The 25,780-nt window shown below is 43.0% G+C and overlaps 2 protein-coding genes across 3 annotated transcripts in view; both read right to left on the bottom strand.

The window, feature by feature from the left end:
* LOC141162674 (integrin alpha-M-like) overlaps positions 1-25,780 on the bottom strand; it is a 210,171-nt gene that overhangs the window by 6,796 nt on the left and 177,595 nt on the right. For both annotated transcript variants that reach the window (XM_073649027.1, XM_073649026.1), the window contains 2 exons: positions 25,313-25,399; positions 24,449-24,562 (listed from right to left, as the gene is read on the bottom strand). In XM_073649027.1, coding sequence (XP_073505128.1) covers positions 24,449-24,562; positions 25,313-25,399 — 201 coding nt within the window. The remainder of the gene's footprint in view (positions 1-24,448; positions 24,563-25,312; positions 25,400-25,780) is intronic.
* Positions 16,154-18,642, bottom strand: LOC141162725 (uncharacterized). Its single transcript, XM_073649088.1, has one exon. The coding sequence runs from the start codon at positions 18,640-18,642 to the stop codon at positions 16,408-16,410; it is 2,235 nt and encodes a 744-aa protein (XP_073505189.1). The 3' UTR covers positions 16,154-16,407.

The raw sequence follows: 25,780 nt of genomic DNA, 5'->3' as shown, positions 1-25,780 counted from the left end.
TTGTGCAGTGACACCCGGGTTCTCATGGGCCAGTGATAGTATTTTATGACACTGATTATAATGTACATGGTCTCTCTGTCGATGTTACTGACAGTGGATGGGACACCATAGATTATGTCAGGATACTTTAGGGTCAGAAGTCTGGGGATTTTTAGATTAGCTGACACCTCCTCCCAGATCTTCCTCCCTCCCCAGCAATCACAGATAAAGTGCTCCATAGTCTCCTCCTGCTGACAACCAAGGGGACAATTCCGATCAGAGACACTCAGATGTTTCAGGTTCCCCCTGACAAAGAGCCGACTATGTAGTGAAAGCCAAGAGATGTCAAACAGTTTGGGAGGAAGTCGTTTCCCGTTTAGGAACCTGAGACTTTCCTGCAGGGTGGTGGTGACACAATCTCTCAGGGCCAGTGGAGAAAAGAAGAACGTCCCACATACATGAGCATATAGGTCTCTTCTCGTATTGCTCTCAATGTAAGACCTCTCCAGTCCCCACTTCCTGACACACTTCAGACCGTAGTCCAGATACTGGGGGAGGTGGTCACCTGTCCATCTCCTCCTCTTGAGACTGCCGCCTCGCACCTAAGACTCTGCAAAAGGCAATATCCAGTCCTTGATACTATTCACCCACAGGGAGCTACTGTTTGAGTCCATGTTCCCAAAATTCACTTTTAGAAACAGGGAGTCAAAGAAAACCCTTGGATTTAACATATCCAGCCCACCCTCTCTCCGCCGTAGGTACGTTACTCCCTCTTTATTAGGTTCAACCTATTCCCCCACAAGAGCTGGAAGAACAAGCTGAAAAGCCTCGCTGAGAAAGACTCTGGCAAAGGGAAAATAACAGAGACATACAAGAAGATGGGGACCAGGTAGGTCTTCAACATAGCGACCCTTTCTCTGTAGGTCAGCCTCCAGTTCTTCCATCGCTGAACCTTTGCATTTCCGGTTTCCAATTTCTCTTCCCAATTTAGCTTGGCATTATCATCCCTCCCAAATTTAACCCCTAAGATCTTAATATGGGTGGAGGCTTTAGCAAACTGTGGCAGATCAAAGCCGGGATCAGTGTCTAACGTCCACAGAGCTTGACTCTTCTCAAGGTTGACCAGAGACCCGGAGGCCTCAGAGTAGCTTCTGATGGCCGCCGATAACATCCTCACCTCTTGAGGATTGGAGATCACCAACGTCACATCATCAGCATAGGCAACAACAGTCAGAGGCAGGCAGTGGGGGACCGGCACCCCCTGAAAATCACACTCCTGCAGTGACCTCAGAAACGGGTCTATGGCGAAAACATACAGGAGCGGACTCAGTGGGCAGCCCTGTCTCACCCCCGCCCCAACTCCAAAAGTATCACCCTGCCAACCATTAATCAGAGGAAAGCTCAGCGCCTCTCTATACAAAGTCTTCAGCCAATCCACGAATCGTCCCGGAACACCGTACTTTGACAAAGTGGCCCACAGATAATCGTGATCAACCCTGTCAAAGGCTTTAGCCTGGTCCAGACTGACAACATATCTCCCACACCGCAGAACTTTACATCTCTCAAACATCTCCCGTATCGAGATGACTGCTCCAGAGATGTTCCGCCCTTTTACTGTGCCAAACTGAGAGCCTGCCAACAGTGCCGGGGACAAACAGACTAACCTAGAAAACAGGATCTTTGCCAGAATCTTCCTGTCTACATTCAAGAGGGCAATCGGCCTCCAGTTCTTGATGTCACTCGGCTCTTTACCTTTAGACAGCAGAATTAACGAGGACACTCTCATGGATGGAGGCATCAGGTGATTTTCTAGACAATTCCTATACACATCCACAAGGATTGGAGCCAGGAGGTCTCTGAATTCCTTATAAAATTCTGCTGTTATACCATCTGGGCCTGGTGCCTTCTTCAGATATAATTTATCAATAGCCGCCTTAACTTCCTCCACCGTTAATTCTGCTGTCAAAGAAGAAAAGTCCAGATCGTTAGTATCAGGCACTGGAGTTGCCTCCAAGAATTGAGCCATCTTATTTTTATCCAAAACTTTCCTCTGAAACAAGTCAGCATAGTAAGATCTCACGACCCCCAGAATACCCTCCCGTGAATCCTGCAATACACCCTGGGAGTCAGTGAGACCTGGGACCATTTTTTTGGCCACCCTCTCCCTGCAATTCTCAAAGGGATCAGGTGCCCCTAAGGACCCATAATCCCGTTCAAGAACCAGGGAGGTGTACCTGCTGTACTGATACTGCCTTATCTCAGATTTCAGCCGGTCGATCTTCACTTTGTCATCCCCGCCTGCCGAATACAATGACTCCAATTCTTTACGCAGCTTTAGGTACTGGCTGTACTTGTTCCTCCCTTTATTAACTGACAGTCTCTTTAAGAGGGATCTGATATCCTCCTTGACGTCCTCCCACCAGTCGGTCATGTTGTCATAAAAATCAACCCTGTCTAGATGGACCTGAATAAGGGAGTGGACACGACTCTGGACATAGGCATCACCTAGGAGACTGGAATTAAGCTTCCACAACCCTCTACCAATGTCCGGGCGGTTAGAGGTCCCCAGACAGAAGCACAAGGCGAGGTGGTCAGAGTAAGGGACGACCTTCTCACTCAGGGAGCTGACAGCCTCAGTAGGACTCGCAAAAACAAAATCTATCCTACTGCTCCTGTTGGAACAAGAATACGTAAATTTTGGCTGACGACCTCCCTGTGTGAAAATGTCAGTCAGTCTTGCCTGCATTATGATGTTATGTAGGACCTTGCCGTCCCTGGTCACTGTCCTACCTGAGGAGCTGTCACCTGATGTCAGTATGGCATTAAAGTCTCCCGCCATCACCACCGGGAGAGAGGTGAAGAGGAAAGGCCTGACGTCATTAAACAGCTGGATCCTGTCAGTCACCGTCTGTGGCCCATAGATGTTAATAAGCCGGAGTCGCCTACCATGGATAGTGACTTCCAGGACCAGACACCTTCCCATGACCACTTCTGTCATCCTATGTACAGTCACATCATGGGTGTTAAACAGGATAGCAACCCCGGCGTAAGGCTCCACAGCCAGTGACCAGAAAGATGGACCGGACCGCCATTCCCTCTCTGCCTCTCTCAAAAGCCCCAGAGATGTCAGTCGTGTCTCCTGCAGGAAGATGACATCTGTGTCCAGGTATCTGAGATGTTCATACACTGCGTGTCTCGTCCTCCTCACCTTAATACTATTCACGTTACTTGATGTCAGTGTTAATGAGAACCCCGCCATCACAACACAATATAGAAGGAGCAGAGTAACAGCCATCATCGTGAATCAGAGATATTCTGTCCACCACCGGTGTCCATGTCAGCCTCCACCTGAGGGTCCACAGATAAGGGCTTCCGCTTTGGTGGGGGATGGTCCTCTGTGTCCCTGTCACATTCAGCATCAATTTTCCTCAACTCTTCCTCATAGTCATCATCATTATCCTCAGATAAGACTCCATATTTGTTGGACACAACCATCACATCTGCAGAACTCTGGACCTTCTTACTACCACTCTGACCAGAGTCATATTCTGCCTCAGGTTTACGGGAGGACGTGTTCTTTTTCTTTCTTTTATTATGATTTACGCTCCAGTCATCAGATACAGACATTGATGCTGAAGGGGGGGCTACCTGAGGCACGACCTCCATGTTCCCCTCTGCACCCTCTGTACCCCGCTGCTCTGGTGTTACATGGGTGGACTCCTGGCGGGCACCTGAGCTATTCAGTATCCCTGCTGAAGTTAAATCCTCTTCCTCCTGCACCCCTGCCACCACCTCCTGAGCCTCTGCCCCTGCCACCACCTCCTGAGCCTCTGCCCCTGCCACCACCTCCTGAGCCTCTGCCCCTGCCACCACCTCCTGAGCCTCTGCCTCTGCCACCACCTCCTGAGCCTCTGCCCCTGCCACCACCTCCTGAGCCTCTGCCCCTGCCACCACCTCCTGAGCCTCTGCCCCTGCCATCACATCCTCATCAGAGAAGGCTTTGCAGATATTGTGCCAGGCGTCTGGACAGTCCCTGTGAGGGTGGCCCATCTTACCACAGAGGTTGCACTTAACGTCCCGGCAGTCTGCAGCGACATGGCCGATTACCCCACACAGGCTGCACTTTAGTACAGTACAGGCATTAGCCAGATGACCTGTTTTACCACATTTAAAGCATTTTCTTGGCTGCCCGGGATAGTAACATGCCCCCTTCTCCCTCCCAATGAAGAAGGAGTTGGGTAGGTGGGCAGTGATGTTGTTATACTGCCGCAGCTTCACCCCGTTGACCAGATACCATCCTCATCTCTGATCTTGGTGAGTCCAGAGACGAGGTCACAATGTCTCTGGAGCCACACCTGGATGTCCTGTGGGGGAACGGCCTCATTCCAGAAGGTGATATTCACAGTGACGGTATCTGGCCTGGAAATGGGAACCAGTATAAACTTATTCCAGACCTCAGTTTCTCTGAACTTGGGGTAATTGGCCCAGAATCTATCCAGGTCAGGCATGAGCTTAAAGCTGACATCATAGCCCTGCCTGTCCTGCAGATTAGTTACCGCCAGGATTTCAGTCGGCACAAACCCCATCTGGCGGCATAGTAGCTCTCTCACCACATACCTGCGCTGTGGTAGATCCTCCTTGGCACCTAAGAATTTAAAACGCACTACATTTATGCGCCTAAATGTCTGGCCCGTATACCCTGCTCCGGAGGTGAAAGACGGAGCGCCGCGGCTCCAGGCATTCCTGGGGGGCACCTGCCGGGTCACACTAGGCTGGCTGACAGGTATAGGGTCTGCAGCAGGAGGGGCTGTCACACCTTGTGTACTAGATGGTAAAGGGGGACAATCACCCATATCATGCACATTATCATGAACAGCATTATTATCATCAGACAGTACAACGTCCATCACAGCCTGTAAATCCCCCCCAGCCCCCGACCCCATAGGCACAGCATCATTAGCGCCAGTCTGTGCTTCAGCCTCGGCCTCATCAGCACAAACAGTCTCACATGCAATGTCCTGCTCCTGTGTGGGGCACTCTGGGACTTGTGGTGCCTCTGCTGGAATCTGAGGTATACACTCCCGTTCACACGCCGCTGCCTGCTGTTGCAGTGATTTTCCAACCTGGAAACAGAAGCGGGGAGCCTGTAACACCGGTCGTGCCTGCAGCTGGGGGGTCTCTGACTTCACATCAGGGGTTCTGGACTCCGCAGCACAGTCCTGCTTATAGGAGGCGAACCGTGCCCGGTTTGCGTAGGTCTCCTTCAGGGGCCCCATGCTTTCCAGCACACTGTCCAAGTCCTGCACCACACTCGCCAGCTCTACACCAAGTGAGTTCAGTTTCATGTCACATACAGCGTTACTCTCAGGGTTAGTTGCTTTTAGATTATAGATAAAGTCTATCTGCATCTGCAGCAGTTCTTTGTGCTGCTGCAACTCACCCATCTTCCTGACCAGTCCGGGTATCTCCTCCGCCAGCTGCAGCTCGGGGGCACGCTGCGTCTCCACAGATTTAGGCTTGGCCACAGGGTCAGGGACTCTGAATACTGACTTGTCCCTTGCGTCCACCACAGGTGTTTTTGTGGCTACCTTGTTGGATTCAGGCACTGCGGCAAGTTTACCGCTGACACCAGACTGCGACCTCGTGCGACCTGAATTCACCATGCCGGACACCACATGCTGCTGCTGGAGATTTTCCTGGAGGGTTTGTTTCTCCAGAGACGTCCGTCTCTGTCTGCAGACTGGAGAGCTGAGCTGCACACCTGATGGTGATGGAGGCTGAGCTGCCGGCTGGGGCTGTGCACGGACTGGAGAGCTGAGCTGCACACCTGATGGTGATGGCGGCTGAGCTGCCGGCTGGGGCTGTGCACGGACTGGAGAGCTGAGCTGCACACCTGATGGTGATGGAGGCTGAGCTGCCGGCTGGAGCTGTGCACGGACTGGAGAGCTGAGCTGCACACCTGATGGTGATGGCGGCTGAGCTGCCGGCTGGGGCTGTGCACGGACTGGAGAGCTGAGCTGCACACCTGATGGTGATGGCGGCTGAGCTGCCGGCTGGGGCTGTGCACGGACTGGAGAGCTGAGCTGCACACCTGATGGTGATGGCGGCTGAGCTGCCGGCTGGGGCTGTGCACGGACTGGAGAGCTGAGCTGCACACCTGATGGTGATGGCGGCTGAGCTGCCGGCTGGGGCTGTGCACGGACTGGAGAGCTGAGCTGCACACCTGATGGTGATGGAGGCCGAGCTGCCGGCTGGGGCTGTGCACGGACTGGAGAGCTGAGCTGCACACCTGATGGTGATGGAGGCTGAGCTGCCGGCTGGGGCTGTGCACGGACTGGAGAGCTGAGCTGCACACCTGATGGTGATGGCGGCTGAGCTGCCAGCTGGGGCTGTGCACGGACTGGAGAGCTGAGCTGCACACCTGATGGTGATGGCGGCTGAGCTGCCAGCTGGGGCTGTGCACGGACTGGAGAGCTGAGCTGCACACCTGATGGTGATGGCGGCTGAGCTGCCAGCTGGGGCTGTGCACGGACTGGAGAGCTGAGCTGCACACCTGATGGTGATGGAGGCTGAGCTGCCGGCTGCGGCTGTGCACGGACTGGACTTCCACTGGGTGGATTACAAAGCTTCACACTTTGCTGCATTTCTTTACTCACATCTGGCTTCTTTGTTGCACTTGGAGCTGGTTTTCCTCCCAAAACTTTACACACAGATTCTTTATCTCCTTCTTTCTTGCTGGAGCTTTGTGCTGCAGTCACAGGTCTCACAGTGACTCTGGGTGTATTATTCCCATTGGAAGTAGCCTGGGAGCCTTGTCCCAGTGTAGGCCGAGAAGCCTGGGCCTTGCCTGGGGAGCTTCCCCGCCCAGGGGGGCCCCGCCCTGGGCTTGCTCCAGACATGAGGAGAGCTATAAAACACAACCTCACAGCTTGGGGGCAGTATTATAGTAGTTATATTCTTGTACATAGGAGCAGTATTATAGTAGTTATATTCTTGTATATAGGGGGCAGTATTATAGTAGTTATATTCTTGTACATAGGAGCAGTATTATAGTAGTTATATTCTTGTACATAGGGGCAGTATTATAGTAGTTATGTTCTTGTACATAGGGGGCAGTATTATAGTAGTTATATTCTTGTACATAGGGGGCAGTATTATAGTAGTTATATTCTTGTACATAGGAGCAGTATTATAGTAGTTATATTCTTGTACATAGGGGCAGTATTATAGTAGTTATATTCTTGTACATAGAGGCAGTATTATAGTAGTTATATTCTTGTACATAGGGGGCAGTATTATAGTAGTTATATTCTTGTACATAGGGGCAGTATTATAGTAGTTATATTCTTGTACATAGGAGCAGTATTATAGTAGTTATATTCTTGTACATAGGGGGCAGTATTATAGTAGTTATATTCTTGTACATAGGAGCAGTATTATAGTAGTTATATTCTTGTACATAGGGAGCAGTATTATAGTAGTTATATTCTTGTACATAGGGGCAGTATTATAGTAGTTATATTCTTGTACATAGGGGCAGTATTATAGTAGTTATATTCTTGTACATAGGGAGCAGTATTATAGTAGTTATATTCTTGTACATAGGGGCAGTATTATAGTAGCTATATTCTTGTACATAGGGGCAGTATTATAGTAGTTATATTCTTGTACATAGGGGCAGTATTATAGTAGTTATATTCTTGCACATAGGGGGCAGTATTATAGTAGTTATATTCTTGTACATAGGGGCAGTATTATAGTAGTTATATTCTTATACATACGGAGCAATATTATAGTAGTTATATTCTTGTATATAGGAGCAGTATTATAGTAGTTATATTCTTATACATAGGGGCAGTATTATAGTAGTTATATTCTTGCACATAGGGGGCAGTATTATAGTAGTTATATTCTTATACATAGGGGGCAGTATTATAGTAGTTATATTCCTGTACATAGGGGCAGTATTATAGTAGTTATATTCTTGTACATAGGGGCAGTATTATAGTAGTTATATTCTTATACATAGGGGGCAGTATTATAGTAGTTATATTCTTGTATATAGGAGCAGTATTATAGTAGTTATATTCTTGTACATAGGGGCAGTATTATAGTAGCTATATTCTTGTACATAGGGGCAGCATTATAGTAGTTATATTCTTGTACATAGGGGCAGTATTATAGTAGTTATATTCTTGCACATAGGGGGCAGTATTATAGTAGCTATATTCTTGTACATAGGGGCAGTATTATAGTAGTTATATTCTTGTACATAGGGGCAGTATTATAGTAGTTATATTCTTGTACATAGGGAGCAGTATTATAGTAGTTATATTCTTGTACATAGGGGCAGTATTATAGTAGTTATATTCTTGTACATAGGGGCAGTATTATAGTAGTTATATTCTTGCACATAGGGGGCAGTATTATAGTAGTTATATTCTTGTACATAGGGGCAGTATTATAGTAGTTATATTCTTGCACATAGGGGGTAGTATTATAGCAGTTATATTCTTGTACATAGGAGCAGTATTATAGTAGTTATATTCTTGTACATAGGAGCAGTAATATAGTAGTTATATTCTTGTACATAGGGAGAAGTATTATAGTAGTTATATTCTTGTACATAGGAGCAGTATTATAGTAGTTATATTCTTGTACATAGGGAGCAGTATTATAGTAGTTATATTCTTGTACATAGGGGCAGTATTATAGTAGCTATATTCTTGTACATAGGGACAGTATTATAGTAGTTATATTCTTGCACATAGGGGGCAGTATTATAGTAGTTATATTCTTGTACATAGGGGACAGTATTATAGTAGTTATGTTCTTGCACATAGGGGGCAGTATTATAGTAGTTATATTCTTGTACATAGGGGGCAGTATTATAGTAGTTATATTCTTGTATATAGGAGCAGTATTATAGTAGTTATATTCTTGTACATAGGAGCAGTATTATAGTAGTTATATTCTTGTACATAGGAGCAGTATTATAGTAGTTATATTCTTGTACATAGGAGCAGTATTATAGTAGTTATATTCTTGTACATAGGAGCAGTATTATAGTAGTTATATTCTTGCACATAGGGGGCAGTATTATAGTAGTTATATTCTTGTACATAGCGGCAGTATTATAGTAGTTATATTCTTGTACATAGGGGCAGTATTATAGTAGTTATATTCTTGCACATAGGGGGCTGTATTATAGTAGTTATATACTTGTACATAGGGGCAGTATTATAGTAATTGTATTCTTGTACATAGGGGGCAGTATTACAGTAATTGTATTCTTGTACATAGGGGGCTGTATTTTAGTAGTTATATACTTGTACATAGGGGCAGTATTATAGTAATTGTATTCTTGTACATAGGGGGCAGTATTATAGTATTTATATTCTTGCACATAGGAGCAGTATTATAGTAGTTATATTCTTGTACATAGGGGGCAGTATTATAGCAGTTATATTCTTGTACATAGCAGCAGTATTATAGTAGTTATATTCTTGTACATAGGGGGCAGTATTATAGTAGTTATATTCTTGTACATAGGGAGCAGTATTATAGTAGTTATATTCTTGTACATAGGGGGCAGTATTATAGTAGTTATATTCTTGTACATAGGGAGCAGTATTATAGTAGTTATATTCTTGTACATAGGGGGCAGTATTATAGTAGTTATATTCTTGTACATAGGAGCAGTATTATAGTAGTTATATTCTTGTACATAGCAGCAGTATTATAGTAGTTATATTCTTGCACATAGGGGGCAGTATTATAGTAGTTATATTCTTGTACATAGGGGGCAGTATTATAGTAGTTATAATCTTGCACATAGGGGGCAGTATTATAGTAGTTATATTCTTGCACATAGGGGGCAGTATTATAGTAGTTATATTCTTGTACATAGGGAGCAGTATTATAGTAGTTATATTCTTGTACATAGCGGCAGTATTATAGTAGTTATATTCTTGTACATAGGGGCAGTATTATAGTAGTTATATTCTTGCACATAGGGGGCAGTATTATAGTAGTTATATACTTGTACATAGGGGCAGTATTATAGTAGTTGTATTCTTGTACATAGGGGGCAGTATTATAGTAATTGTATTCTTGTACATAGCGGCAGTATTATAGTAGTTGTATTCTTGTACATAGCGGCAGTATTATAGTAGTTATATTCTTGTACATAGGAGCAGTATTATAGTAGTTATATTCTTGTACATAGGAGCAGTATTATAGTAGTTATATTCTTGTACATAGGAGCAGTATTATAGTAGTTATATTCTTGTACATAGGGGCAGTATTATAGTAGTTATATTCTTGTACATAGAAGCAGTATTATAGTCGTTATATTCTTGTACATAGTGGGCAGTATTATAGTAGTTATATTCTTGTACATAGGGGCAGTATTATAGTAGTTATATTCTTGTACATAGGGGCAATATTATAGTCGTTATATTCTTGTACATAGTGGGCAGTATTATAGTAGTTATATTCTTGTACATAGGGGCAATATTATAGTAGTTATATTCTTGTACATAGGAGGCAGTATTATAGTAGTTATATTCTTGTACATAGGGGCAGTATTATAGTAGTTATATTCTTGTACATAGGAGCAGTATTATAGTAGTTATATTCTTGTACATAGGAGCAGTATTATAGTAGATATATTCTTGTACATAGGGGCAGTATTATAGTAGTTATATTCTTGTACATAGGAGCAGTATTATAGTAGTTATATTCTTGTACATAGGAGCAGTATTATAGTAGTTATATTCTTGTACATAGGGGCAGTATTATAGTAGATATATTCTTGTACATAGGGGCAGTATTATAGTAGTTATATTCTTGTACATAGGGGCAGTATTATAGTAGTTATATTCTTGTACATAGGAGCAGTAGTATAGTAGTTATATTCTTGTACATAGGGGGCAGTATTATAGTAGTTATATTCTTGTACATAGGGAGCAGTATTATAGTATTTATAATCTTGTACATAGAAGCAGTATTATAGTAGTTATATTCTTATACATAGGAGCAGTATTATAGTAGTTATATTCTTGTACATAGGGGCAGTATTATAGTAGTTATATTCTTGTACATAGGAGCAGTATTATAGTAGTTATATTCTTGTACATAGGAGCAGCATTATAGTAGTTATATTCTTGTACATAGGAGCAGTATTATAGTAGTTATATTCCTGTACATAGGAGCAGTATTATAGTAGTTATATTCTTGTACATAGGGGGTAGTATTATAGTAGTTATATTCTTGTACATAGGGGCAGTATTATAGTAGTTATATTCTTGTACATAGAGGCAGTATTATAGCAGTTATATTCTTGTACATAGGAGCAGTATTATAGTAGTTATATTCTTGTACATAGGAGCAGTATTATAGTAGTTATATTCTTGTACATAGGGGGTAGTATTATAGTAGTTATATTCTTGTACATAGGAGCAGTATTATAGTAGTTATATTCTTGTACATAGGGGCAGTATTATAGTAGTTATATTCTTGTACATAGAAGCAGTATTATAGTCGTTATATTCTTGTACATAGTGGGCAGTATTATAGTAGTTATATTCTTGTACATAGGGGCAGTATTATAGTAGTTATATTCTTGTACATAGGGGCAATATTATAGTCGTTATATTCTTGTACATAGGGGCAATATTATAGTAGTTATATTCTTGTACATAGGAGCAGTATTATAGTAGTTATATTCTTGTACATAGGAGCAGTATTATAGTAGATATATTCTTGTACATAGGGGCAGTATTATAGTAGTTATATTCTTGTACATAGGAGCAGTATTATAGTAGTTATATTCTTGTACATAGGAGCAGTATTATAGTAGTTATATTCTTGTAAATAGGGGCAGTATTATAGTAGATATATTCTTGTACATAGGGGCAGTATTATAGTAGTTATATTCTTGTACATAGGAGCAGTATTATAGTAGTTATATTCTTGTACATAGGGGGCAGTATTATAGTAGTTATATTCTTGTACATAGGGAGCAGTATTATAGTAGATATATTCTTGTACATAGGAGCAGTATTATAGTAGTTATATTCTTATACATAGGAGCAGTATTATAGTAGTTATATTCTTATACATAGGAGCAGTATTATAGTAGTTATATTCTTGTACATAGGAGCAGTATTATAGTAGTTATATTCTTGTACATAGGAGCAGTATTATAGTAGTTATATTCTTGTATATAGGGGGCAGTATTATAGTAGTTATATTCTTGTACATAGGAGCAGTATTATAGTAGTTATATTCTTGTACATAGGGGGCAGTATTAAAGTAGTTATATTTTTATACATAGGGGCAGTATTATAGTGATTATATTCTTGTACATAGGAGCAGTATTATAGTAGTTATATTCTTGTACATAGGAGCAGTATTATAGTAGTTATATTCTTGTATATAGGGGGCAGTATTATAGTAGTTATATTCTTGTACATAGGAGCAGTATTATAGTAGTTATATTCTTGTACATAGGGGCAGTATTATAGTAGTTATATTCTTGTACATAGGAGCAGTATTATAGTAGTTATATTCTTGTATATAGGGGGCAGTATTATAGTAGTTATATTCTTGTACATAGGAGCAGTATTATAGTAGTTATATTCTTGTACATAGGGGCAGTATTATAGTAGTTATATTCTTGTACATAGGGAGCAGTATTATAGTAGTTATATTCTTGTATATAGGGGGCAGTATTATAGTAGTTATATTCTTGTACATAGGAGCAGTATTATAGTAGTTATATTCTTGTACATAGGGGGCAATTTTTATTAGTAAAAAACAAACAGTACATATTACAATACAATCCGATCAAAAAACAAAAGCAAAACCATAATCATTCAACAGAAACAAAAACAATAAAAATCTAATAACATAAAAATATTACAGTAGAATTAGCTCAAGTCCATTGCTCTCGAAATAGGGCGAGAGGAAAAAAAAAAATGAAACCATTAACCAACAAAAATTGATTTGTTATTGTATATCAACATTAATCCATGTGTACATTCCTCCATAATGTTTTGTTTTTACCATTTTTCCTGATCTCTAGACATTTTATACACCTCAATTCAGACAGGATCCGGCTCACGGCTGCGGTGTGATGGAAGGGTTCACTGCTGATGGAGACGCGGGTTCTCGTATGCCAGTGATAGTATTTTATGACTGTTATTATCAGGTACATGGTCCCCCGGTCAATGTTACTTACAGGAGATGGGACACCATAGATGATATCTGGGTATTTTAGGGTCAGCAATCTTGGGACTTTTAACTTACAGGATATTTCCTCCCATATTTTCCTCCCGCCCCAGCACTCCGTTATAAAATGTGCCATTGTCTCTTCTTGCTGACAGCCCAGGGGACGCATTCGATCTGACACACTAAGGTACTTAAGGTTACCCCGAACATATAGTCTTCCATGTAGCGACAGCCAGGCGATGTCAAAAAACTTAGCTGGGAGTCTCGCTGCATTGAGAAACCTCAGACTTTCCAGCAAGGTGGTAGTTGTGCCGTCTCTCAGTGCAGGCTGCACACAAAAGAAAGTCCGGCATATCCTGACATACAGGTCCTTCCTGGTCTTCTTCTCAATTTCATACTTCTCTGCTCCCCACTTCTTCAGACACCTGAGACCATATTCCAGATACTGGGGGAGGTGGTCACCTGTCCATCTCCTCCTCTTGAGACTGCCGCCTCGCACCCAAGACTCTGCAAAAGGCAATATCCAATCCCTGATACTATTTACCCACAGGGCACTTGAATCCAGGTTACCAAAATTAACTTTCAGAAACATGGAGTCAAAGAAGACCCTCGGATTTAGCATATCCAGCCCACCCTCTCTCCGCTGCAGGTAAGTAATCCCTCTTTTTACTGGGTTCAACCTATTCCCCCACAAGAGTTGGAAGAACAGGCTGAGGAGCCTCGCCGAGAAAGATTCTGGCAAAGGAAAAATGACAGAGACGTACAAGAAGACGGGAACCAAGTAAGTCTTCAACATAGCAACCCTTTCTCTGTAGGTCAGCCTCCAGTTCTTCCATCGCTGAACCTTTGCATTTCCGGTTTCCAATTTCTCTTCCCAATTTAGCTTGCCATTATCATCCCTCCCAAATTTAACCCCTAGGATCTTAATATGGGTGGAGGCTTTGGCAAACTGTGGCAGATCAAAGCCTGGTTCAGAATCCAATGTCGACAGAGCTTGACTCTTTTCAAGATTGACCAGAGACCCAGAGGCCTCCGAGTAGCTTCTGATTGCCGCCGATAACATCCGCACCTCATGAGGATCAGATATCACCAACGTCACATCATCCGCGTAGGCGACAACAGTCAGAGGCAAGCAGTGGGGGACCGGCACCCCCTGAAAGTCACACTCCTGTAGTGACCTCAAAAACGGGTCTATGGCAAAAACATACAGGAGCAGACTGAGCGGGCAGCCCTGTCTCACCCCTGCCTCAACTCCAAAAGTATCACCCTGCCAACCATTAATCAGAGGAAAGCTCACCGCCTCTCTATACAAAGTCTTCAGCCAATCCACGAATTGTCCAGGAACACCGTACTTTGACAAAGTGGCCCACAGATAATCGTGATCAACCCTGTCAAAGGCTTTAGCCTGGTCCAGACTGACAACATATCTCCCACACCGCAGAGCTTTACATCTCTCAAACATCTCCCGTATCGAGATGACTGCTCCAGAGATATTCCGCCCTTTTACTGTGCCAAACTGAGAGCCTGCCAACAGTGCCGGGGACAAACAAACTAACCTAGAAAACAGGATCTTTGCCAGAATCTTCCTGTCTACATTCAAGAGGGCAATCGGCCTCCAGTTCTTGATGTCGCTTGGCTCTTTACCTTTAGACAGGAGAATTAACGAAGACACTCTCATGGATGGAGGCATCAGGTGATTTTCTAGACAATTTTTGTAAACATCCACAAGAATTGGAGCCAGGAGGTCTCTGAATTTCTTATAGAATTCTGCTGTTAAACCATCTGGACCTGGTGCCTTCTTCAGATGTAACTTATTAATGGCCTCCTTAACTTCCTGCACCGTTAATTCTGCTGTCAAAGGAGAAAAGTCCAGATCGTTAGTATCAGGCATTGGAGTTGCCTCCAAGAATTGAGCCATCTTGTCTTTATCCAAAACTTTCCTCTGAAACAAGTCAGTATAATAAGATCTCACGACCCCCAGGATACCCTCCCGAGATTCCTGCAATACACCCTGGGAGTTGGTGAGACCTGTGACCAATTTATTAGCCACCCGCTCCCGGCAATTCTCAAAGGGATCAGGTGCCCCCAAGGTCCCATAATCCCGCTCAAGAACCAGGGAGGTATACCTGCTGTACTGATACTGCCTTATCTCAGATTTCAGCCGGTCAATCCTCTCTTTGTCATCCCCGCCCGCCGAATAGAGTGACTCCAATTCCTTACGCAGTCTTAGGTACTGGCTGTACTTGTTCCTCCCTTTATTAACTGACAGTCTCTTCAAGAGGGATCTGATATCATCCTTGACGTCCTCCCACCAGTCGGCCATGTTGTCATAGAAATCTACCCTCTGTAAATGACCCTGAAAAAGGAAGTGGACACAACTCCGAACATGCATGTAATCCAGGAGGCTGGAGTTTAGCTTCCACAACCCTCTACCGATGTCAGGACGGTTAGTGGCCCCCAGGCAGAAACACAAGGCAAGGTGATCAGAGAAAGGAACGGTTTTCTCACTGATGGCACTGACAACTTCAGTAGGACTCACAAAAGCCAAATCTATCCTACTACTTCTGTTGGAACATGAGTAAGTAAATTTTGGCGTCCGACCTCTTTGCGTAAAAGCGTCAGTCAGTCCGGTCTGCAAAATTATGTTTTTTAAGACTTTGCCATCCCTGGTCACTGTCCTGCCTGAGATACTGTCACCAGATGTCATTATGGCATTAAAGTCACCCGCCATCACCACCGGGAGAGAGGTGAAGAGATATGGCTTCACATCATTGAACAGCTGGATCCTGTCAGTCACTGTCTGAGGCCCATAGATGTTAATAAGCCGGAGCCGTCTACCCTGAACAGTGGCTTCCAGGACCAGACACCTTCCCATAACCACCTCCGTCATTCTATGTAAAGTCACATGATTGGTGTTAAACAGGATAGCGACCCCGGCATAAGGCTCCACAGCCAGTGACCAGAATGACGGACCAGATCTCCATTCCCTCTCAGCCTCTCTCATAAGCCCCAGAGATGTCAATCTTGTTTCCTGTAGGAAAAAGACATCTGCATCAAGGTATCTCAGATGGTCATACACCGCATGTCTCGTCCTCCTCACCTTAATGCTGTTCACATTACTTGATGTAAATTTTAGGGAAAATCCGGCCATAAGAACACAGTATAAGAGGAGCAGAGAAGTAGAACCCGTCATCATAACTCAGAGGTGTTCTGTCCACTACTGGTCTCCATGTCTGACGCTACATTAGAGTCTATAGGTAAGGGTTTCCGCTTTGTAGGCGGAGGGTCCTCTGTTTCCCTCTCACACTCGGCCTCTATTCTTTTCAATTCCTGATCAAAATCTCCATCTGACTCAGATAGAACTTCATATCTGTTAGATACGACCATCACACCAACACCACTGCTGACTTTTTTCTTGGCTTTATGGTCAGCATCATATTGTTCCTCGGGTTTACGGGAGGACGTGTCTTTTTTCCTCCTTTTGGTCTGCTTGCTGTTACTATTATCAGGTAGAGATGGTGATACAGATGTGCAGGCCTCTTGGGGCGGCTGGCCTTGATGGACAACCTCCATGCTCCCCTGTGCACCCTCTTCACACTGCTGCTCTGGTGTTACATGGTCTGACCCTTGGTGGACCTCTGATCTAGTGAGTATCTCCCCTGACATTAAGGCCTCCTCCTCCTGAGCCTCTGCTCCTACCACCAAATCCTCATCAGGAAAGTCCCTGCAGATGTTATGCCAAGCATCGGGACAGTCCTTGTGAGGGTGGCCGATCTTCCCACACAGGTTACACCTTATATTCTGGCAGTCTGCAGCTACATGGCCGACTTCCCCGCACAGACTGCACTTGACCACAGTACAGGAATTTGCCAGGTGACCCGCCTTGCCACATTTAAAACACTTACGAGGCTGCCCAGGATAGAAGCAAACACCTTTCTCCCGCCCAATGAAGAAGGAGTTGGGTAAGTGGGCAGTGACATTGTTACACTGGCGCAGCTTCACCAGGACCTTCCACCCTCCCGTCCAGATACCATCAACGTCACGATTCTTGGTGAGGTCAGAGACGAGGTCACAATGCCTCCGGAGCCACACCACAATGTCCTGCGGGGGAACGGCCTCATTCCAGAAGATGATATTTACAGTGACTGTATCTGGCCTGGAAATGGGAACAAAGATAAATTTGTTCCATCCATTCGTGTCCCTGAACTTAGGGAAATTAGCCCAGAATCTGTCCAGATCAGGCATGATTTTAAAACTGACATCATATCCCTGTCTGTCTGGAAGATTAATCACTGCCAAGATATTTAATGGCGCAAACCCCATCTGACGACACAGTAGCTCCCTGACTACAAACCTCCTGTCCGGCAGATCCTCCTTGAGACCTCTATGCTTAAATCGCACCACGTTCCTTCTTTTGAAGGCCTGGCCGGTATAGTTGGTGCCAGAGGTGAAGGACGGAGCACCACGGCTCCAGGCATTACTGTGGGGAACCTGTGGGGTCACACTGGGCTGACTAACAGGGGGAGGGTCCGCTGCAGGGGGACCTGTCACCTCTTGTGCATTAGGTATCAAAGGGGGAAAATCACACACATTATTATCAACCACAATATGTTTATGAGGCAATGTGACATCCACCACAGACTGCGAGCCCCCTCCAGCCTCAGAGCCCCTGGGTACAGTGGGGTCATCCCCAGCCTGTGCATCAGCATTAGGGCTGTGCTGTGCACCATCAATACACACAGTCACACATGCAATGTCCTGCTCTTGTGTTGAGCATTCTGGGACTTGTGGTGCCTCTGCTGGATTCTGAGGTACATGTTGCTGCTCAGGCTCAGCTACAGTCTGCTGCTGCTGCAGTATTTGTCCCTCCTGGAAACAGAAACGTGCAGCTTGTAACACAGGTCGTGTCTGCTGCTTCAGGGGTTCATCCTGTACAGTCTCTGACCCTAATCCAGCATCAGAGGTCCTGGACTCCACAACAAAGTCCTGCTTGTGAGAGGTGAACCGCTCCCGGTTTCTGTAGGTCTCTGCCAGGGGCCCCATCCTCTCCAGGATACAGTCTATGTCCCTGACCACATTCGCCAGCTCCACACCCAGTGAGTAAAGTCTCTGGTCACACATAGCATTACTGTCAGGATTAGCAGCCTTCAGTTTATAGATAACATCAATCTCCATTTGCAGCATTTGTCTTTGCTGCTGTAACTCACCCATCTTCTTTACCAGGCCAGGTATCTCCTCTGCCAGCTGCAGCTCGGGTGCACGCGCCGTCTCCTTCTGAGGCTTGGACAATGGCTCTGGGTTTTTGAACACAGAGGTCTCCTTTGGTTTTACCACAGATGACTTTATGGTACCACTACTGGCTCCGGGCTCCACAGCACTCTTACTGCTGCCACTCGCCTGTGCCCTTGTGCGTCCTGAGCGCGCCATGCCGGTCACCGTGTCTTGCTGCTGCAGGTTTTCCTGCAATGTCTGCCTCTCCAGAGATGTCCGTCTCTGCCTGTGTGGAGGAGTGAGCTGCACACCTGAGGCCGGTGATGGGAGCTGCACACCTGAGGCCGGTGATGGGAGCTGCACACCTGAGGCCGGTGATGGGAGCTGCACACCTGAGGCCGGTGATGGGAGCTGCACACCTGAGGCTGGTGATGGGAGCTGCACACCTGAGGCCGGTGATGGGAGCTGCACACCTGAGGCCGGTGATGGGAGCTGCACACCTGAGGCCGGTGATGGGAGCTGCACACTTGAGGCCGGTGATGGGAGCTGCACACCTGAGGCCGGTGATGGGAGCTGCACACCTGAGGCCGGTGATGGGAGCTGCACACCTGAGGCCGGTGATGGGAGCTGCACACCTGAGGCCGGTGATGGGAGCGGCACACCTGAGGCCGGTGATGGGAGCTGCACACCTGAGGCCGGTGATGGGAGCTGCACACCTGAGGCCGGTGATGGGAGCTGCACACCTGAGGCCGGTGATGGGAGCTGCACACCTGAGGCCGGTGATGGGAGCTGCACACCTGAGGCTGGTGATGGGAGCTGCACACCTGAGGCTGGTGATGGGAGCTGCACACCTGAGGCCGGTGATGGGAGCTGCACACCTGAGGCTGGTGATGGGAGCTGCACACCTGAGGCCGGTGATGGGAGCTGCCTCACCTTCTCTGCACCAGGCTGCCTCTGTTTGCTGACTGAAGATTCCTTTGGGGAATTACTTGTTTTTGGACTTTGCTGCATTTCTTTACTTACTGACAGTTTCACTTCAGGTTTCTTTGCTGTAGCTGCAGCTGCTGTTCCTTCCATAACTTTACTCACATTCACTCGGCTTTCTTCCTTCTTGGAAACAGTGGAGCTTTGGCTTGTTGCTTTGCATTGCTTAACGATGACTCTGGGATTTGTATTCCCATTAGAAGAAGCCTGGGAGTTGTCTCCCAGTGTAGGCCGGGAAGCCTGGGCCTTGCTTGGGGAGCTTCCCCGCCCAGGGTGGCCCCTCCCCGGGCTTGCTCCAGACATCAGGAGAGCTACTCAGACACGTCCTCACAGCTAGGAGGCAGTATTATAGTAGTTATATTCTTGTACATAGGGGCAGTATTATAGTAGATATATTCTTGTACATAGGGGCAGTATTATAGTAGTTATATTCTTGTATATAGGGGGCAGTATTATAGTAGTTATATTCTTGTACATAGGGGGCAGTATTATAGTAGTTATATTCTTGTACATAGGGGGCAGTATTATAGTAGTTATATTCTTGTACATAGGAGCAGTATTATAGTAGTTATATTCCTGTACATAGGGGGCAGTATTATAGTAGTTATGTACAAGAATATAGGGGGCAGTATTATAGTAGTTATATTCTTGTACATAGGAGCAGTATTATAGTAGTTATATTCTTGTACATAGGGGGCAGTATTATAGTAGTTATATTCTTGTACATAGGGGCAGTATTATAGTAGCTATATTTTTGTACATAGGGGCAGTATTATAGTAGTGATATTCTTGTACATAGGGGCAGTATTATAGTAGTTATATTCTTGTACATAGGAGGAGTATTATAGTAGTTATATTCTTGTACAAAGGGAGCAGTATTATAGTAGTGATATTCTTGTACATAGCAGTATTATAGTAGTTATATTCTTGTACATAGGGGCAGTATTATAGTAGTTATATTCTTGTACATAGGGGGCAGTATTATAGTAGTAATATTCTTGTACATAGGAGCAGTATTATAGTAGATATATTCTTGTACATAGGAGCAGTATTATAGTAGTTATATTCTTGTACAAAGGGGGCAGTATTATAGTAGTTATATTCTTGTACATAGGAGCAGTATTATAGTAGTTATATTCTTGTACATAGGGGGCAGTATTATAGTAGTTATATTCTTGTACATAGGAGCAGTATTATAGTAGTTATATTCTTGTACATAGGGGGCATTATTATAGTAGTTATATTCTTGTACTTAGGGGGCAGTATTATAGTAGTTATATTCTAGTACATAGGGGGCAGTATTATAGTAGTTATATTCTTGTACATATGGGCAGTATTATAGTAGTTATATTCTTGTACATAGGAGCAGTATTATAGTAGTTATATTCTTGTACATAGGGGCAGTATTATAGTAGTTATATTCTTGTACATAGGGGGCAGTATTATAGTAGTTATATTCTTGTACATAGGGGGCAGTATTATAGTAGTTATATTCTTGTACATAGGGGGCAGTATTATAGTAGTTATATTCTTGTACATATGGGCAGTATTATAGTAGTTATATTCTTGTACATAGGAGCAGTATTATAGTAGTTATATTCTTGTACATAGGGGCAGTATTATAGTAGTTATATTCTTGTACATAGGGGGCAGTATTATAGTAGTTATATTCTAGTACATAGGGGGCAGTATTATAGTAGTTATATTCTTGTACATAGGGGGCAGTATTATAGTAGTTATATTCTTGTACATAGGGGACAGTATTATAGTAGTTATTTTCTTGTACATAGGGGGCAGTATTATAGTAGTTATATTTTTGTACATAAGAGCAGTATTATAGTAGTTATATTCTTGTACATAGGGGACAGTATTATAGTAGTTATATTCTTGTACATAGGGGCAGTATTATAGTAGTTATATTCCTGTACATAGGAGCAGTATTATAGTAGTTATATTCTTGTACATAGGGGACAGTATTATAGTAGTTATATTCTTGTACATAGGGGGCAGTATTATAGTAGTTATATTCTTGTACATAGGGGCAGTATTATAGTAGTTATATTCTTGTACATAGGAGCAGTATTATAGTTGTTATATTCTTGTACATAGGAGCAGTATTATAGTAGTTATATTCTTGTACATAGGGAGCAGTATTATAGTAGTTATGTTCTTGTACATAGGAGCAGTATTATAGTAGTTATATTCTTGTACATAGGGAGCAGTATTATAGTAGTTATATTCTTGTACATAGGGAGCAGTATTATAGTAGTTATATTCTTGTACATAGGGGGCAGTATTATAGTAGTTATATTCCTGTACATAGGAGCAGTATTATAGTAGTTATATTCTTGTACATAGGAGCAGTATTATAGTAGTTATATTCTTGTACATAGGAGCAGTATTATAGTAGTTGTATTCTTGTACATAGGGGCAGTATTATAGTAGTTGTATTCTTGTACATAGGAGCAGTATTATAGTTGTTATATTCTTGTACATAGGGGCAGTATTATAGTAGTTATATTCTTGTACATAGGGGCAGTATTATAGTAGTTATATTCTTGTACATAGGAGCAGTATTATAGTTGTTATATTCTTGTACATAGGAGCAGTATTATAGTAGTTATATTCTTGTACATAGGGAGCAGTATTATAGTAGTTATGTTCTTGTACATAGGAGCAGTATTATAGTAGTTATATTCTTGTACATAGGGAGCAGTATTATAGTAGTTATATTCTTGTACATAGGGAGCAGTATTATAGTAGTTATATTCTTGTACATAGGGGGCAGTATTATAGTAGTTATATTCCTGTACATAGGAGCAGTATTATAGTAGTTATATTCTTGTACATAGGAGCAGTATTATAGTAGTTATATTCTTGTACATAGGAGCAGTATTATAGTAGTTGTATTCTTGTACATAGGGGCAGTATTATAGTAGTTGTATTCTTGTACATAGCTGCAGTATTATAGTAGTTATATTCTTGTACTTAGGGTGCAGTATTATGGTAGTTATATTCTTGTACATAGGGGACAGTATTATAGTAGTTATATTCTTGTACATAGGGTGCAGTATTATAGTAGTTGTATTCTTGTACATAGGGGACAGTATTATAGTAGTTATATTCTTGTACATAGGGTGCAGTATTATGGTAGTTATATTCTTGTACATAGGGGACAGTATTATAGTAGTTATATTCTTGTACATAGGGTGCAGTATTATGGTAGTTATATTCTTGTACATAGGAGCAGTATTATAGTAGTTATATTCTTGTACATAGGGGTAGTATTATAGTAGTTATATTCTTGTACATAGGGGCAGTATTATAGTAGTTATATTCTTGTACATAGGGGCAGTATTATAGTAGTTATATTCTTGTACATAGGGGTAGTATTATAGTAGTTATATTCTTGTACATAGGGGTAGTATTATAGTAGTAATATTCTTGTACATAGGGGCAGTATTATAGTAGTTATATTCTTGTACATAGGGGTAGTATTATAGTAGTTATATTCTTGTACATAGGGGTAGTATTATAGTAGTTATATTCTTGTACATATGAGCAGTATTATAGTAGTTATATTCTTGTACACAGGGGGCAGTATTATAGTAGTTATATTCTTGTATATAGGGGGCAGTATTATAGTAGTTATATTCTTGTACATAGGAGCAGTATTATAGTAGCTATATTCTTGTACATAGGAGCAGTATTATAGTAGTTATATTCGTGTACATAGGGGCAGTATTATAGTAGTTATATTCTTGTACATAGGGGCAGTATTATAGTAGTTATATTCTTGTGCATAGAGGGCAGTATTATAGTAGTTATATTCTTGTACATAGGGGCAGTATTATAGTAGTTATATTCTTGTACATAGGGGGCAGTATTATAGTAGCTATATTCTTGTGCATAGGGGGCAGTATTATAGTAGTTATATTCTTGTACATAGGAGCAGTATTATAGTAGTTATATTCTTGTACATAGGAGCAGTATTATACTAGTTATATTCTTGTGCATAGGGGGCAGTATTATAGTAGTTATATTCTTGTGCATAGGGGGCAGTATTATAGTAGTTATATTCTTGTGCATAGGGGGCAGTATTATAGTACTTATATTCTTGTACATAGGGGGCAGTATTATAGTAGTTATATTCTTGTACATAGGAGCAGTATTATACTAGTTATATTCTTGTACACTGGGGGCAGTATTATAGTAGTTATATTCTTGTACATAGGGGCAGTATTATAGTAGTTATATTCTTATCTAGGGGCAGTATTATAGTAGTTATATGCTTGTACATAGGGGGAAGTATTATAGTAGTTATATTCTTGTACATAGGGGGCAGTATTATAGTAGTTATATTCTTGTACATAGGGAGCAGTATTATAGTAGTTATTTACTTGTACATAGGGGGCAGTATTATACTAGTTATATACTTGTACATAGGGGTAGTATTATAGTAGTTATATTCTTGTACATAGGAACAGTATTATAGTAGTTATATTCTTGTACATAGGGGCAGTATTATAGTAGCTATATTCTTGTACATAGGAGCAGTATTATAGTAGTTATATTCTTATCTAGGGGCAGTATTATAGTAGTTATATGCTTGTACATAGGGGGCAGTATTATAGTAGTTATATTCTTGTCCATAGGGGGCAGTATTATAGTAGTTATATTCGTGTACATAGGGAGCAGTATTATCGTAGTTATATTCTTATACATAAGGGCAGTATTATAGTAGTTATATTCTTGTACATAGGGAGCAGTATTATAGTAGTTATATACTTGTACATAGGAGCAGTATTATAGTAGTTATATTCTTGTACATAGGAGCAGTATTATAGTAGTTATATTCTTGTACATAGAGGGCAGTATTATAGTAGTTATATACTTGTACATAGGGAGCAGTATTATAGTAGTTATATTCTTGTACATAGGGAGCAGTATTATAGTAGTTATATTCTTGTACATAGGGGCAGTATTATAGTAGTTATACACTTGTACATAGGGGTGGTTATATCCTCCGTGTCCTCACCTGTGTGCTCCAGTCGGCTGTCACTCTTCCACTGATGGTGAAGGTCACAGGTGTCCCTTTCTCCAGGTACCTGATGTCACAGGCCATTCTTTGACAGACCCCCACGGAGCAGTTCTGCGGAGTGTGACAATGGTTGGGGCCGGTGATTCTCGTATCGTTTCTTCTGAGTTTTTTCAGGGTACACGCTCTCTACGTGTGAATTTGGGGTCAGTGACGTTGCCTCGATGGCGGCTCTTGACAGCCCCTCCACCTCTAGCTGTAAAGCCCGTGAGACCTGCGCCTCACATGATAACTACTGATGTCTGTAGGAACATAAGGGGGGAACGTCTCTCCACCTAGTGTGAGACTTAGGCCATGCAATGCTCCTTGGGGAAATTAAATATGCAAATAGCCTGTTTCAGAAGAAGGAGACTTGATCTCTGGCGCCACCTATTGGATGTAACAATCCTAAACAATCAATATCCGCCCTTTAATAAGCCTCTTCACATGACCCATCACATGTCTGCAAATGGAGTATCTGGTTTGGCTTCTAATCCCAACTCATGTCTCCTTAAGGGTCGCTATTGACTTTTAGGGTTTGTTATATCCCATAGGTGGCGCTAGAGCCTTCTGAGACTGTTTGCACGTTGGACCATGGGAACCTCCATGTCCTGGAGCTCAGCCACTCCCGGTGTAAGCTGTCCAAGGAGACCCGACATTTACTGTGGCCACCATACAATGGCAGTTTTTCCATCTGTAAACCTCGGAGATTAACTCTTCACTGTCTGACTTTTTTTCCAGTATTTCAGAGATTTTGATTCCTTCGGTTTGAGGGTTGCATTGAGCTTTGTATTTATGGCAGATGATGTCTCGGTTGATACTTACGAAAACAAGGTTCCGTTTCAGCAATTCTTTAAAGTTCTCCGCTCCCGTAGGTTCCTCAAGATTGGTGGTGCATGTGGTGCTCTCTGGCTGTAAGGACACAAAGGAGGTCAGATTTCTGCTCTCGGGTTACATATGGCTGATCGTTTCTGATCCTACCAATGCCAGGGGGCTGACCTGGCACAGACGCCCTGTAAATGGACTGTTTTTGTAGGTTTGTTAGCTGTGGTGGAACCGATAATGGATCTCCATTTCCAACACCCGTCCAACAAGCTCCATCCGAGCAGAACGTTCTCATGGTGAGCGTGGTATTTCCCTCCAGACCCACAGCTCGCTATGACCTCTGCACTGTGTAAACTTCATCTTTCTCCTACAGAAGTTTGGTTGCAATGTGTTGGTGTACTAATCGTTAGAGGTGTCAGTTATAGGACCTGGACGGGAAGGCCATGCGTTGGCACCTTCTTGGACTTA

The sequence above is a fragment of the Phyllobates terribilis genome, unplaced genomic scaffold (genome assembly GCF_046119375.1).
Source record: "Phyllobates terribilis strain yellow unplaced genomic scaffold, ASM4611937v1 Scaffold_9__5_contigs__length_417890890, whole genome shotgun sequence".
Lineage (NCBI taxonomy): Eukaryota > Metazoa > Chordata > Amphibia > Anura > Dendrobatidae > Phyllobates > Phyllobates terribilis.
This window is presented reverse-complemented; position numbering and strand designations above follow the sequence as displayed.

Bases quoted from the DNA above. Each gene is read 5' to 3' on its own strand.
- LOC141162725 (XM_073649088.1), bottom strand. From the start codon at position 18,642: ATGGCGCGCTCAGGACGCACAAGGGCACAGGCGAGTGGCAGCAGTAAG.